We start from the raw sequence: 15420 nt of genomic DNA, 5'->3' as shown, positions 1-15420 counted from the left end.
CTTTGTGTTTTGTTTTATGTGTTGTCGGTGTTTGGAACAAACACCGGCTAGTGAATTTATAATTGTTGCATGTTAGGCCCGGATGATGTACTAAAGGACACAAGGTTTATACTGGTTCGGGCAGAATGTCCCTACGTCCAGTCCACTGCTGCTCGTGTTATTAGTACCGAAAAAGGTTCATAGTAGGAGGTATAAACAGTCGAGACAGGAATATATCCCAAGTCTCTGATGGAAAGGTCGAAAGGACGCCAAGAGCTCGGTTGCTGCTTGGCTATGTGTTGTGAGTTATCTGTCGAAAACGATCGATCAAAAGTCGTTCCCTTTAGTGGGGTGCCCTGCCCTCCCTTTTATAGACCAAGGGGGAGCAGAGGTTACAGATGGGAGAAAGAGGAAAAACCAAAGGTAGAGAAGGTCCTTCGGGGGAGCTGGGTCTTCCTTTTCCCGTGTGCCTACCCTGCTAACATGGTAGACCGTGTCAGGGATGGCGTGTTCACTGATCCTTATAGGGCCGTGCCCTAGCCTCTATCAGCAAGTGGGTGTGTCCCATCCTACGCTGGCGGATGGTGCGGCGTGTCAGAGGGCCAAGCTATGACCCTTTGGGTAGTAGACGGGGAAGTGACCCTACGTCCGTCACTGTAGGTGATGTGAATTCTATCTTGAATTGTAGTGGTTGTCGCATGCTTGTGTTAGTATCCGCGTCCGAGGGCTGATGGCGGCGCCTACAACACTGTGGGACAAAAGTCGACGCCTACAACACTGTTCGGACACTGTTAGGTCGGAACGGGCTTAAAGCGCCCGTCCCATCGTATCCTGACGGTGCCTTCCTGCAGGCATATAGGGCATGGGCCTTGATACTGCGGTTGACTCGAATGTCCTGTCATACCCTGTGCTCATCTTTATGAAGGATCAGGGTGCAGTCGTCGGGCGAGGCAGAGCCTGCCCTTTGATGTCGGGCGAGGCGGGGCTAGCCCTTAGCCGCCAAGCGAGGCGGAGCCCACCCTCGGGCATTGGGCGAGGCGGAGTCTAGCCCTTAGCCATCGAGCAAGGTGGAGCCCGCCCTTAGCTATCGGACAAGGCGAAGTCTAGCCCTCGGGAGTCGGGCGAGACGGAGCCTGCCCTCGGACGTCGGGCGAGGCGGAGCTAGCCCTTAGCCATCGGGCGAGGCGGAGTCTAGCCCTCGGGGGTCGGGCGAGGTGGGACCAATCTTCCGTCGTTCGGGCAAGAAGCGTAGTAGCGTTCTTGTCTGACCAGAAGTGTCAACGTTCGATGGTTATTAGTTCCACCTCATTGGGTACCCCGGTATTAGGTCCTCGACAGTAGCCCCCGAGCCCCCGGGTGATTCGGGCAGAATCACCCGAGGGTGTTTCGATTCGCCAGAGGGTGTAGCCCTCGTGCCCCCGGGTGATTTGGGCAGAATCGGCCGGGGGGTATTTCGATTCGCCAGAGGGTGCGCGTGAGCGCACCCGTCGGGTGTAGCCCCTGAGCCCCCGGGTGATTCGGGCAGAATCGGCTGGGGGGTAATTTCGAAGCCTTCGCGGGCAAGGTTGTGAGATTCGGTTTTTGTCAACTAGATAGTTTTAAGGGAACCCTGGTATCCCGTTCGTGGGGATTTCGTCTAGGCTGAGAGTGATGAGCATGATCTCCTACGCACCGCCATCGGGGTGGTTTTCGATGACCTGGGGGTGGCGTAGCCGGAGGAAACTAGCTCACTTGCGGCCCGTGCCGCTGGTATCATGGCGTGGGTGGGCCAGCTTGAGGAGAACGCCTTCCACGCTGGGATCACCTAAGCCTTTCCTGTTGCCCGGTCTCACTATGATCGCGAAGTTAACCTGGAGGTGATGAGCCTCGGCTTCGCGCCTGGTTATGAGAACTCCGAGCTAGATGAGATCAAGAAGGCGGTGACTCCTATCGCGCGGAACCTGGCGAACAGGCTAAAAGGCATAGTTCTCCCTCCGAGGAAGTAGTTAGCTGAATAAGTTTAGTAAACATTTATCTATAATATGTGGACAAGTGTCGGTGCTTTTTGTGTCTGAAAATAGTTTCATGATTTTGTTTCGTAATTTTGTTTCGTTCGTTCGATCTTACTTTCTTCCCTTTTGCAATTGAGAGAAGAGGGGGTTTACGCGATCTAACCCTTCCGTTCGTTAAGACCATGGGGCTCGAGGTGTGTAAGGAGGAAGTTTTGATTTATGCTAGTGAGCAAAGTTACTATAGCCGTCGGGGCATGGGCTTTTTGTAGTCTTACTAGGCGTACTTGTTTATCTGTTCCCACAAACCTTGCCGCTAAACTTACCGCGAGAAAAAGGTCTGATGCAACGATTGTTTCGAGAAAAAAGGAGGTATTTATACCTTTATCAGCCCCTGAGTGAGATCCAACCCTTGCAGTTGCTGGGACCGGATGTTACTAGAAACCAAAGCGAGGGTAGCGAACTTACTCTTGTACTCGTACGTACCCCTTACTTAGGATTTTAATGATCATTCTGTGATCGTGCGTTTGGTCCCATTGCTCACCTGGCCTTCCCCGAGCCCCCACGCGTGGCGGGGATTCGGTCAAGGGTCGGCTCATTTTGCGACTGTCGCCTTGTCCATAGTTTTTCGCAACTAGAGGGGTTAAGGCAGCATCACTTGCCTCGATGGCTCGGGTGATGTGCCTGATGAGCTCGCTAACGAGGATGTTCGGACGGAATCCGGTCCCATTGCTTTGCGATAGGGTCGGCAAAGCCCCCGGGTGGCGTTCCATTGCTCCTTGACCTACCTTCCAATAGATTCCCCCTCAATGGGGATTCTATGGGCTCGGCAAGAGGCTGGATTGAACTTAGAAGGTTGAGATAACCCTATTCGCCTCAATGTGGGTTGGGCAAAGGCCGTTGAGGCTTATCTATGTTTTCTCCCCTGGCTCTTGTTTGACGTGAGGTGGCCTCAGACCCTTCACGGGTCAACCTTCGAACCTTGGTCTCTCGATCTCAGATCGAGTAGCTCGAGCCCCCGAGCCCCTTAGGGTTTGATAGGGGTCGTTCGTGTTTTGCGCGTTACCCCATCCTCGGTTTTCACAACCGAAGGGGGCAAGTTAACGACACTTGCCTCGATGGCTCGAGTGTCATGCTCAATGAGCTCACTAACGGGTATGTTCGTGTGAAATCCGGGGTGCATTCCACTAGTTCTGAACCCTCCTCCCGGTAGATGTCTGAGCCGTTCGATGGGCTCAGGTGGCCCGTTGGCCTCTCCTCGATGGAGATTCTGTGGGTTTGGCTCGGGGTTAGAATCAAACGAGAAAGGTAGAGATGTCCCTACCCATTGAGCGGGGTCAAGCAAGGCCACTGGGGCTCATCATGGTTTTTCTCCCCTAGCTTTGTTTGACATGAGGCGACCTCTATCCCTTTACGGACCGGCCTTCGAACCTCAGTCAGTTGTCGCTCATATCAAATGAGGCGGGCACCGCTTTATGGCGCGACACGAAGTGTTGAGATGCAAAGATCGCATATGCAACATTTGGATGATGGGATTAATGTGTGATTTAATTGAAACGAAAGCGGGGGTCAGTAATGTTACCTCGGTGGTATGAGCAACAAGAAGCTCTTACCGGACATGTTCGTGCGGGTTTCGAGTCTGACGTTTGTGATGGAGCCAATGTGACCTACACGAGCATCGTGATTTTTGTCTCCGTCTCTCGATGGCAATTTGAGCCATTCAATTGACTTTAAGTAACCTGACAGCTTCTCCTTGAAGGAGATTCTACAGGTGGACCCCTCCAAACCCCTCTCGAGAAGGCGGATGCAGAAGCTCAGGGTACAGGGAACTGTGAATTCGATTATGCTGGTGAACAAAAACACCGTAGCCGCTAGGGCATAGGGTCTAGCGGTTCGTCCAGTTCTACTCAAAGTTCTACACCCGCACCCTGCGTCTCTGGTTTTTTAAACGTAAGGAGGGGTCAGGCAATGAGGATGTCTAAACAAGTAGACACCCTCGGCAGCCCCTGAGCAATGTCTGTGCCCCTACCATTGCTGGGGTCGGGCGCTCGATAATGAATTTAACATGCAAAGTAAGTAGTAGAGGTGCTTATCTTTCAGTGGTCGTTCATTCGTTGTTTTACCTGGGCCATCCGATCGACCCAGGAGGCCCGTTGGGCCCCCCTAGACGAGGGTTCTATCATTGGGTCATTCCATGGTCCTGCCTGGGGAAGCGAAAAGTCACATGCAAGCGGGTGTGCCCTGATTCTCATGCCCGACGCATGGTGGTGGTGGGCCATGCCCAGGCAACATCCTGTTTGACCAGGCGACATCTCATCGACTAGGGTGCTTCCTATCGGTCCAGGCGTGTCCCCTCGGATTCCTGTCGGCATTGATTTCCCATCTGTATTGAATAGGGGAAAGAAGAGAGTTTTTGTCCCAACCTTTCATCTTTCCTCAGCTGCTGCGCCTCTTCCTTAAATAGGGAGGGAGAGGGGAGTTCCCATCCCATTCCTTAGCCTACTTCTGAGCCGCTACCTCTTCTCCTTCCTTTCCACCGAATGCGTTTGTGCGTCACAGCGATTCCTAAGTGAGAGAGGGTAATGCCAGGGAGAGAAAAACTCAGATCCACTCGTGAATCCAGAGCGTGATGTTGAGATGGAGGTCATCCAACGTAGATGAGATGGTGTCTACCACCTTTGCCGAGAAGGGGCCGCTTCTGCCGAAGGAGGTGCACTAGAGGGTGCTGAGCGTCGTCGGTTTCGTCGTCGTTCGTGGCGGCCTTTCTTTGGTGGGGGATGTCCCCCACGTAGATGCTGTTGTTAGGGTTGCAGCTGATCATGATGGCATAGTCCCTAGATGCTCTGTCGAAGGTGCCGTTGTTAGGGTTGCGGCTGATCACGATGGCGCAGTCCCTGGACACCCCAGTGGAGGTGCCATTGTCAGGGTTACGGCTGACGATGATGGTGCAGTCCTTGGACGTCCTGACGGAGGTGCCGTAGTCACCGATGTGGTGCTCGACGTTGTAGATGACAGCGCCCTTGAGGATCCCGTGGAGCGGTAGGACGTTGCCGATGGAGACCATGGCGTGGCGATCGTAGTAATACTCATGGTAGAACTAGTCAGAAACTGTAATAGAATAAGTTTGTGGGGGAGCCCCCGAGTGAACAATTTTTGTATTTATGAATACATCAGTCCTTTTCGTGATGAAATTACTTTGTAAGTGATGAATTTGTGCGAAAAATGAATAAGTTTTCAACTTTTGTTATGGCAAACAACTTTTTGGCTTTTCTCCCTCTTTTTGTAAAAGAGGGTTGGTGCCTTCTGACCCTTCCCATTGTTAAGGTCGTGAAAACTCGGAGTGCAGGTGAGCCAATTTTGATCAGCTGGTGAGTAAGGAGGCCATAGCCGCTGGGGCATGGGTTTCCCGTAGTCCTACCAGTTATACTCAGATTTTGTTCCTGAAATCCTAGCCCTCAGGACTCGCTATGAGAAAAGAGGGAAAACTTAGAGAATGTTTGCAAAGATAGCATAGAGAGTGTTTGCATGGTAAACGTACTTATATCAGCCCCTGAGTGAGGTCTGACCCCTTGCTCTTTGCAGGGGTCAGAAGTCACTAAAGATTGGAGATTTTTGGAGACAAAACTGATAAGAAAGGGTATGTGTTTATTTAAGGGTAAAAGCGGCGTAGCTGCTCAATATTCCAGGCGTTGGTGAAGACCTCGCCGTCGATGGTTTTCAACTTGTAGGCGCCTGGCCGGAGTACTTCTGCGATGACATAGGGCCCCTCCTAGGGCGGGAAGAGGTTGTGACGGTCCTTGTTGCTCTGTACGAGATGGAGAACTAGGTCCCTGATGTTGAAGGCTCAGTTCCGCACCCGTCGGCTGTGGTACCGACGCAACGCCTATTGGTACTTGGCCGAACGGAGGAGGGCAATGTCACGGGCTTCGTCTAGCTGGTCCATGGCATCTTTGTGGGATGCCTCGGCTCCCTGTTCGTCATATGCTTTGATTCTTGGTGCTCCATAGTCGAGGTCCGTCGGGAGGACGGCCTCAGAACTGTAGACCATGAAGAAAGGTGTGTAGCCGGTGGCTCGGCTGGGAGTTGTATTTAGGCTCTAGAGCACCACAGGGAGCTCAGCGACCCAGCGTGCGTCGAACTTGTTCAACCGGTTGAGGATCCTGGGCTTGAGGCCCTATAGGAGCATGCTGTTTGTGCGCTCGACCTGCCCGTTCATTGGGGGGTGCACGACGGCAGGCCAATCGAGCCAGATGTGTTGTTCATCGTAGAATCGAATGAATTTCTTGTTGGTAAACTATGTGCCGTTGTCTGTGATGAAGGAGTTCGGTACTCTGAAGCGTTGGATGATGTCAAGGAAGAACAGCATAGCTTGCTCAGATTTGATGACGGAGATCGGCCGAGCTTTGATCCATTTTGTGAACTTGTCTACGGTGACAAGCAAGTGGGTGTAGCCCCCAGGCGTCTTTTTGAGAGGTGCAACCAGATCGAGCCCCCAGACCATGAAGGGCCACATGATGGGGATCATCTGGAGTGCCTAGGCCAGGAGGTGAGTTTGCCAAGCGTAGTACCGGCACCCTTCGCAGGTGCGTACGATTTGCTCGGCGTCGGCTACTGTAGTGGGCCAGTAGAAGCCCTGTTGAAATGCGTTCCCAACTAAGGTTCTAGGTGCAGTGTGGTGGCCACAGACCCCATCGTAGATGTCGCTCAATAGAAGCTTCCCCTATTCGATGGGGATACAGAGCTGCAAGATCCCGGTGTGGCTCCATTTGTAAAGTTCGCCTTTTACAAGAACGAAGGATTTGGCATGATGTGCGAGCCATCGAACCTCCGTCTTGTCCGTCGGCAGCGTGTCATGGAGGAGGTAGTTGAGGTAGAGTGTTCTCTAGTCATCCAGAGGGTTGGGCTCTGTTGCTGGTTCCTCTTCAAGCTCTATGACCTCAGGGCCGGAGGGAGCAGTCGGTTGGTCAGCCCCCGGGGCTGGATCATACAGGCCATTGTCGGCCCGTTCCACCCCTTCATAGCGTACTGAGGGCTTATGTTGGTCACTGGCGAAGATGCCCATTGGCACCAGCTCTCGACCAGACATCGCTTTTGCAAGTACGTCGGCCGCCTCGTTGAGGCGACTTGGGATGTGGTTGAGTTTGTGGCCATCGAATTTGTCCTCTAGCCGTCGGACCTCCTGGCAGTACATAGCCATCTTGGCGTCATGGTAGCTAGACTCCTTCATGACTTGGTTGATGACTAGCTATGAGTCACCTTGGATGTTGAGGCGTCAGATGCCCAACTCGATGGCGATGCGTAGACTATTGATGAGTGCTTCATATTCAGCCACGTTATTTGATGAGGGAAAATGGAGATGAACCATGTACCTCATGTAGACCTTGAGGGGTGACATGAAGACCAGCCCTGCACCGCCGCCCTTCTTCATCAGCGACCCATTGAAGTACATCGTCCAATACTCTTGATCGACAACCACCGGTGGTGTCTGGATCTCGGTCCATTCAACGATGAAGTTAGCTAACACCTAGGACTTGATCGCCGTTCAGGAGGCATATGTGATGCCTTGATCCATCAACTTGAGTGCCCACTTTGTAGTTCTTCCCATGGCGTCCTGGCTCTAGACGACCTCGCCGAGGGGGAACGACGTCACAACCGTTATGGGATGCGACTCAAAGTAGTGGTGCAGCTTCCTCTTGGTGATGAGGACGGTGTAAAGGAGCTTCTAGATTTGGGAGTAGCGGGTTTTGGAGTCGAATAGTACCTCACTGATGAAGTACACAGGGCGCTACACCTTGAGGGCATGCCCCTCTTCCTCCCACTCTACTACCAGGGCGGCGCTGACCACTTGCGTGGTGGCTGCTATGTATAGCAGGAGGGATTCTCTGTCGCTTGGAGGAACTAGGATCGGGGGCCTTGTCAGAAGTAGTTTGACCATGTCAAGCGCCTCCTGGGCCTCAGATGTCCACTTGAAGCGGTCAGCTTTCTTCAGGAGTCAATAAAGGGGGAGACCTCGTTCACCGAGGCACGAGATGAATCGGCTAAGGGCGGCGAGGCACCCTATGATTTGCTGAACCCCCTTTATGTTCTAAATTGGGCCCATCCTTGTGATGGCTGAGATTTTCTTTGGGTTGGCTTCGATGCCATGCTCAGAGACGATGAAGCCGAGCAGCATACCCCACGGGACCCCAAAAACACACTTCTCGGGGTTGAGTTTGATGCCATTCGCTCGGAGTTTTGTAAAGGTCTGCTTAAGATCGGCAACGAGGTGGTCAGCCCATTTGGATTTAACTACAATGTTGTCGACGTAGGCCTCAACGGTCCACCCGATGAGGTCCCCGAAGCATTTGAGCATACAGCGCTGGTACGTAGCCCCAGCATTCTTCAAACTGAATGACATTGAGACATAGCAGAACGATCCGAAGGGGGTGATGAAAGACACTGCGAGCTGGTCGGACTCTTTCATTGTGATTTGATAGTAGCTGGAGTAGGCATTAAGGAAGCAGAGGGTTTCGCACCTCGAGGTAGAATCAACTATTTGGTCTATGCGCGGCAAAGGAAACGGATCCTTTGGACACGCCTTGTTGAGGCCCGTATAGTCTACGCACATCCTCCATTTCCCGCTCTTCTTTCGCACGAGAACGGGATTATCTAACCACTCTGGGTGGTGTACTTCCCTGATGAATCCGGCGGCCAATAGTTTTGCTATCTCTTCCTCGATGGCCCTACGCTTTTCCTCATTGAAGCGACGCAGGTGTTGCTTCACCGGCTTGGAGCCTAGATGGATTTTTAAGGTATGCTTGGCGACCTCCCTCGGAATGCCTGGCATATCCGAGGGTTTCCACGCAAAGATGTCTTTGTTGTCACGGAGGAAGTCGACGAGCATGCTTTCCTATTCAGAGGAAAGCGTGGTACCAATGCGTATCATTTTACCCTCGGAGCCGCTAGGTTCTATGAGGACCCCCTTGGAGCCCTCGGCCGATTCGAATGACTCGGTCAATTTCTTCGCGTCGGGCGCTTCTTCGGCGACCTCCTCCTTGAGGGTGGTAAGTTCCCTAGAGGCGACGATTGCTATGGCGTGGCCGCAGCACTCGACCTTGCACTCGTAGGCCCATTGGAAGGAGGTGCCGATAGTGATGACCCCATGGGGGCCCGACATCTTCAGTTTGAGGTACGTATAGTTGGGGACGGCCATGAACTTTGCATATTATGGTCATCCTAGGATGGCGTGGAAGGTTCCAGGGAACCCAACCACCTCGAATGTGAGGGTCTCAGTCCTGTAATTGAACTAATCCCCAAAGGTAACAGGTAGATCGATCTGCCCGAGTGGCATGGCCTGCTTCCTAGGTACAATGCCATGGAAAGGCTCTCAGGTTGGGCGAAGGCGCATCCGGTCAACGCCCATCATGTCGAGCGTCTTGGCGTATATGATGTTGAGGCCACTACCTCCATCCATCAATACTTTGGTGAGTCACTTTGGGCCGACGATCGGGTCGACCACTAGTGGATATCTCCCTAGATGTGGGATGGTATCTGGATGGTCGGTCCGATCGAAGGTTATGGTGGATTTTGACCACCAGAGGAAGGGAGGTGTGGCTGGTTGGGCCATGTAGACTTCACGGTGTGCGACATTTTGACGGCGTTTGGAGTCATAGGCCGCCGAGCCTCCGAAGATCATAAGGCAGCCGTCTGGCATTGGAAAGCCATTGTCCTTCTCCTCGGCATCGTCCGTAGTGGGGACAGGTTCCTTCCCCTGCTCTCCTTTATTTGAGCTTCTGGGCAAGAACTTCCTCATGAGGCCACAGTCCTTGAGCAGATGCTTTACGGGAAAGGCGTGGTTCGGGCATAGCCCGTCGAGTAATTTTTTGAAGTGGTTCGGAGTGCCCTCTATGTGCTTCTAACCACCATTATAGTCAGCAGCGGCCATGAGTGAGTCCTCACGCTGTTGCTTCTTGTTCTTCCTTTTGGTAGAACGATTAGAGGTCACCGGTTCCCTTGTCTCGCCTTGCCTTGCCCTCGAGGTGATCAAAGATCATTCCAACCGCCTCTTTCCCTAAGGCATGACTAGTGGCGATGTCCAGAGTTCCTTGGTGGTTCATGGGCCCTTGCGTCCTAGCTTATGAACCAAGGACTCACAGGTCGTCCCAAAACAGGAAGGCTCCTATCACGTCGGCGTCAGCGACGTTAGGGAGCTCGTTGCACTGTCGGGAGAAGCACCGAATGTACCCATGGAGGGTCTCACTAGTCTTTTGATGGTAGTTCTTGAGGTCCCATGGGTTCTCAGGGCGCTTATACGTGCCCTGGAAGTTTCCCACAAAGATCTCCTTTAGATCCACCCAACTCTGGATTGCGTTGGACGGCAGGTGTTCCAACCACGCTCGTGCCGAATCGGCCAAGAACAGTGGAAGGTTGTGGATAATGAAGTCGTCATTATCCGCACCATCGACTTGGTAGGCAAGCTGATAGTCTTCAAGCCAAAGTCCGAGGTTTGTCTCCCCAGAGTATTTAGGGATATTGGTCGATGGTCGATACCTTGGCGGGAATGCAGCATTGAGGATATGCCGGCTAAAGGCCTAAGGCCCTAGGAGGCCAGGGCTCAGGCTCTAGTCCTCACCACCATCGTAGTGTCTACCGCGTTGAGGATGATAGCCGTGGCGGGCTCCTTCTCTTGGGTCGCTGTAGGTGCGCCTACGGGCATCGATGGTGCTGCGTGTGTCACGGTTGTGGAGAGATGCTGATGTATCTGGGCCGCAGCGCACTGCCTGTGGCCTTGTAGTGCTTGGTGGACTGATGCGTCCCTAGCGGGACGTACCAAGGGTGTATGCTGGCTGGTGTCGCGCTCACATTGCTAGGACAATGAGCTTTTCGCCTACTGCGTCGCCGCATGCTCGAGTAGCGGGCGTATTTCGTGGTGGGCCCAACGATCCTCGGGTGCCGTGGCCTCTGGAAGGCCATGAAGCAAGGCCGTTGTAGTGGTCATGTTCTGGCTTGCCCGAACGAAGTGAGGAAGGGTTCCATCGTCGGCGATGATCCTTCGGTTTATGTCATGGGCCACGGCGCGTGTGCGCCCACCATTTCCGCGGCGTTCGATCTCCTGATCGACCTCCACATACTCCCAAACAAGCTGTTGTCGGGCTTCGTCTATCTCCTACTTTCGGGATCTCAGCTGCTCCACCCCTACATGAGCGGGGCCATTGTCCCCCCTTCGGTTCCGCCGCCGAGGTTGCCTACCAGAGTAGTCTCCTCTGCGGAGATGCTTTCGACATGTCCCTCGGGGGTTTCCACCATGAAACATTCCTAGGAGGGGTGATGGCTCCCTCTACTAGAGTCAGAGCTAGAGTCTAACCCTAGCCCCTCCTTGTGGAGGTCGTGGCGGGATTCTGTGACACTTTTGATCATCCCCACGAACTCGCTGTTTGCGAAAGGTGAGATCACGCGCTGTGCCACAAGGTGGCTTGTGGTCACCACGGCGTTGCGGAGACCTAATGGAAATGCCATCGAGGCGCTCCATGTAGAGTGTTTTAGAGAGAGGGTAAGGCAGCATGGGTCCTCCGTGGATGACTAGGGTCCGGGGGAGACGCCGGGCTAGCGCTCAATCCTCTCGTAGCTAGAGCTGATGGAGGGAGGGACTGGATGGTGACATGAGCCAACACCAACTCTCCCCCCACTATGACGATGAAGTCCAGGTCACCAAAGCACATGTGTGCGCCTAGGACCTAGCTGATTGTGTGGTTAGCCATCCGAGGCCTGATTTGGAACGCTCAAAGGCCCCTACCTGGCACGCCAACTATTGGTGTTTCGAACAAACACCGGCTAGTGAATTTATAATTATTGCGTGTTAGGCTCGGATGGTGTACTAAAGGACACAAGATTTATACTAATTCGGGCAGAATGTCCCTACGTCCAGTCCGCTGCTGCTTGTGTTATTAGTACCAAAAAAGGTTCATAGTAGGGGATACAAACGGTCGAGAGAGGGATAGGTCCCAAGTCTCTGATAGAAAGGTCAAAAGAATGCTAAGAGCTCGATAGCTGCTTGACTGTGTGTTGTGTGTTATCTATCGAAAACGATCAATCAAAAGTCAGTCCCTTTAGTGGGGTGCCCTGCCCATCCTTTTATAGACCAAGGGGGAGCAGGGGTTACAGATGGGAGAAAGAGGAAAAAACCAAAGGTAGAGAAGGTCCTTCGGGGGAGCTAGATCTTCCTTTTCCTGTGTGCCTACCCTGCTAACATGGCAGACCATGTTAGGGATGGCGTGTTCACTGATCCTTATAGGGCCGTGCCCTAGCCTCTATCAGCAAGTGGGTGCGTCCCATCCTACACCGGCGGATGGTGCGGCGTGTCAGAGGGCCAAGCTATGACTCGTCGAGGAGTAGACGGGGAAGTGACCCTACATCCGTCACTGTAGGTGATGTGAATTCTATCTTGAATTGTAGTGGTTGTCGCATGCTTGTGTTAGTATCCGCGTCCGAGGGCTGATGGCGGCGTCTACAACACTATGGGATAAAAGTTGGCGCCTACAACACTGTTTGGGCACTGTTAGGTCAAAAGTGCTTAAAGCGCCCGTCCTATTGTATCCTGACGGTGCCTTCCTATAGGCATACAGGGCATGGCCCTCGATACTATGGTTGACTCGAATGTCCTGTCGTACCCAGTACTCGTCTTTATGAAGGATCAGGGTGCAGTCATCGGGCGTGGCGAAACCTGCCCTCGGACGTCGGGTGAGGCGGGGCTAGCCCTCAGCCATCGAGCGAGGTGGAGCCCGCCCTCGAGCGTTGGGCGAGGCGGAGTCTAGCCCTTAGCCATCGGGCGAGGTGGAGCCTGCCCTTAGCCATCGGGCGAGGCGGAGTCTAGCCCTCGGGAGTCGGACAAGGCGGAGCCCACCCTCGGACGTCGGGCGAGGTGGAGCCAGCCCTTAGCCATCGGGCGAGGCGGGACCAATCTTCCGTCATTCGGGCCAGAAGCATAGTAGCGTTCTTGTCTAACTGGAAGTGTCAACGTTCGATGGTTGTTAGTTCCACCTCACTGGGTACCCCGGTATTAGGTCCCCAACATGTGTGTTTTAGTATTATCTTTACCCTTCTTTTATATATTTTTTCTTTCTAATAACTTATTGGAGGCGCTGATAAGTTGTATAGAATAACTTATGTGCATAAGTGGTATAGAATAACTTTATGTACACAAGTTGTGTCGGTGTTTTGTAAACCAGACTAGTAAATTTATACGATTGCCACACTGCTTAGGAAGACGATGGTAGCATCCAAAAGACATGAGGATTTATACTGGTTTAGGCCGGAGCCCTACGTTCAGTCTCAGAGATGACCGAGTGCATGTTCCTCACTTGAATACTCTAAAGTTCTTACAATGAGGGGTGAAAGAATGGTGGAAGAGGAAGAAGAGCTAGATCTAGGAGATGGGCTGCCCGAAGGGAGGCTTCAGAAGCCCTTCTACGAAGGAGAATGAGTGAAATGGTAGAGGATCCGAATGTCTAGAGAGGCTGCCCTGGTTGCCGTTATATAGAGTTCGGGGCTAGGGCGTGTATAGAGAAGGAGGTTCTCCCGACCGAAGGGTCGTGAGCCTGAGGGAGGTCCTAGCTAACTTGGTTTGCAAGCTACGCTGTCTTGTGGTGCACGCCCGAGTGTTGTTGTCGTCACGGTCCTGTGGCCACGTCACGGCATGGTGTGACGTGGTGCTACTGTGCCTACCGTGGTGGCACTATAGGCACAGTGGAGGTTCGCCAGCCATCCTGTGCGACGTGGTCTCCGCCATGGTCTTTGTCATTGCCTCCTGGCTTTCTGGGGGTCATACAGGAGTTGGTAGCCGCCCCCAGGTCGTCGATCACCTTGCTGGCAGGAGGAGCTGAGGGCCACGATCTCGATTATTGGGGTCGTGGCTTCCACCGGTCTAGATGGCCTCTAAGTCAAGGTGTTCGTCGTGGATCCCATCCCGTAGTGTGTGGAATCGTACATGTGTCTTGTCATGCGATATTTGGCTTGTGGTTATCGTACGCGTCATCATCGCCTTGCGCAATGTTGTCTTGTCTGTGCAGCGTGGCACATGGATGGCATCTGACTAGATAGAGGTGACTGCTGTCCCCTCAGTCCTTGCGGGGTCAGTGCGGCATGTTTGTTCTTGTTAGAGCAGACACGCTTAGTCGGGCCCAACCTCTCCCCATTCCTCTCAAGGGTTTTGACGGGGAAGAGGTCGTGCCTTTAGAGTGTTGTGCTGCTAAGGCAGAAGGAAGGGGTCATGGCTAACCCTGGCCTTAGCGTCTGACCTAGTTCACTTGTCTTAGCTGGACCTCGATCGTTTGGGCCTTCGCTAGCTGATGTATTGTGGGCCGCGTGGCCTGCCAACTAATTGGTGCCTTGAGACACCACGGTGTTATGACCCCGACAAGTTGTGTTTAATAACTTTTGTACATAAGTTGTGTTTTATAACTTTTGTGTTTCCAAGTTTTGGTATAAGTTATAAGTTAATTCGTTCTTTTGTGTTTAATAACTTTTGTACATAAGTTGTGTATAATAACTTTTATACATAAGTTTTGGTATATAAGTTATTTGTTGTAAGTTAATACACATAAATTGCTTCTAGAAAAAGTTTCTTCAAAACATATGCAAGTGGGGTCTAGCTTTGTTCGCCTCGTCGCGTAAAACATAGCGGTGTAGACGGAATTAAAAATAGATACACTGTTCAAAAGCTATAACATTTTGAAAATAAATATTTCACTTTTATTGTACCCTGCATCACATTGACGTCACTGTTCGAGAAAGGGAGCGGAGGACTGTGAGGGAGGCGCTATTAACACTTCTTAGCGTAGCTATTAGGTTTGTATCCCTAGCAACTGCGACAGAAGTGCTTGTTGGTATTTCTTAGCATGATCACTAATAATTAGCAATGCCACTAAGTAATAGCCTTGATAGTTCCATAACAATTTTAGATATTTATCCGCAAGCGCACGAAGCTATCATTGTAGCATTTCACCTGAAAGTATTCATGATATCGTTATTTATATTTTCTTAAAGGAAGGCATTTGATTAAAAGTCTAGTATGGATATGAACTTGAATAATAATGCTTGCAAGAACACCAATGTTTATAGCAAGGGTAAAAACAATGATTTCAAGATAGTGGACACACACTTGGCATTCCTCAAAGGATAAAATAGACAAGAAAGAATAAAAGAATAATCCTAAAACAAGCAGACATTGGTCTAGTATAGTCATACAAAGATTAGTTAATGATCATATAAATTACAACATTAGTTTTAGGGCTAAGTGTGAAGCAGGTCGTGAGGCGACCGAGTACTGATCTGCCATCAACCTCATGTGACAATTTAGACTCCTACACCTAGTCGAACGTGGGGGATTATAAGGGACGGACAGGGCTGTCACTACCTGCCGCCTACCCCTCAACCATGGAAAGGGACAATGCATTCACCTGTCTCTCCATACCCAAGC

At 52.0% G+C, this 15420-nt stretch overlaps 1 protein-coding gene across 1 annotated transcript; it reads right to left on the bottom strand.

Annotated features, from left to right (window-relative positions):
• Positions 1–6849: 6849 nt before the first annotated feature.
• LOC136457194 (uncharacterized) lies at positions 6850–7164 on the bottom strand. Its single transcript, XM_066457242.1, has one exon. The coding sequence runs from the start codon at positions 7162–7164 to the stop codon at positions 6850–6852; it is 315 nt and encodes a 104-aa protein (XP_066313339.1).
• Between the last annotated feature and the right edge of the window lie 8256 nt (positions 7165–15420).

Source organism: Miscanthus floridulus, chromosome 1, assembly GCF_019320115.1.
Source record: "Miscanthus floridulus cultivar M001 chromosome 1, ASM1932011v1, whole genome shotgun sequence".
NCBI lineage: Eukaryota > Viridiplantae > Streptophyta > Magnoliopsida > Poales > Poaceae > Miscanthus > Miscanthus floridulus.
This window is presented reverse-complemented; position numbering and strand designations above follow the sequence as displayed.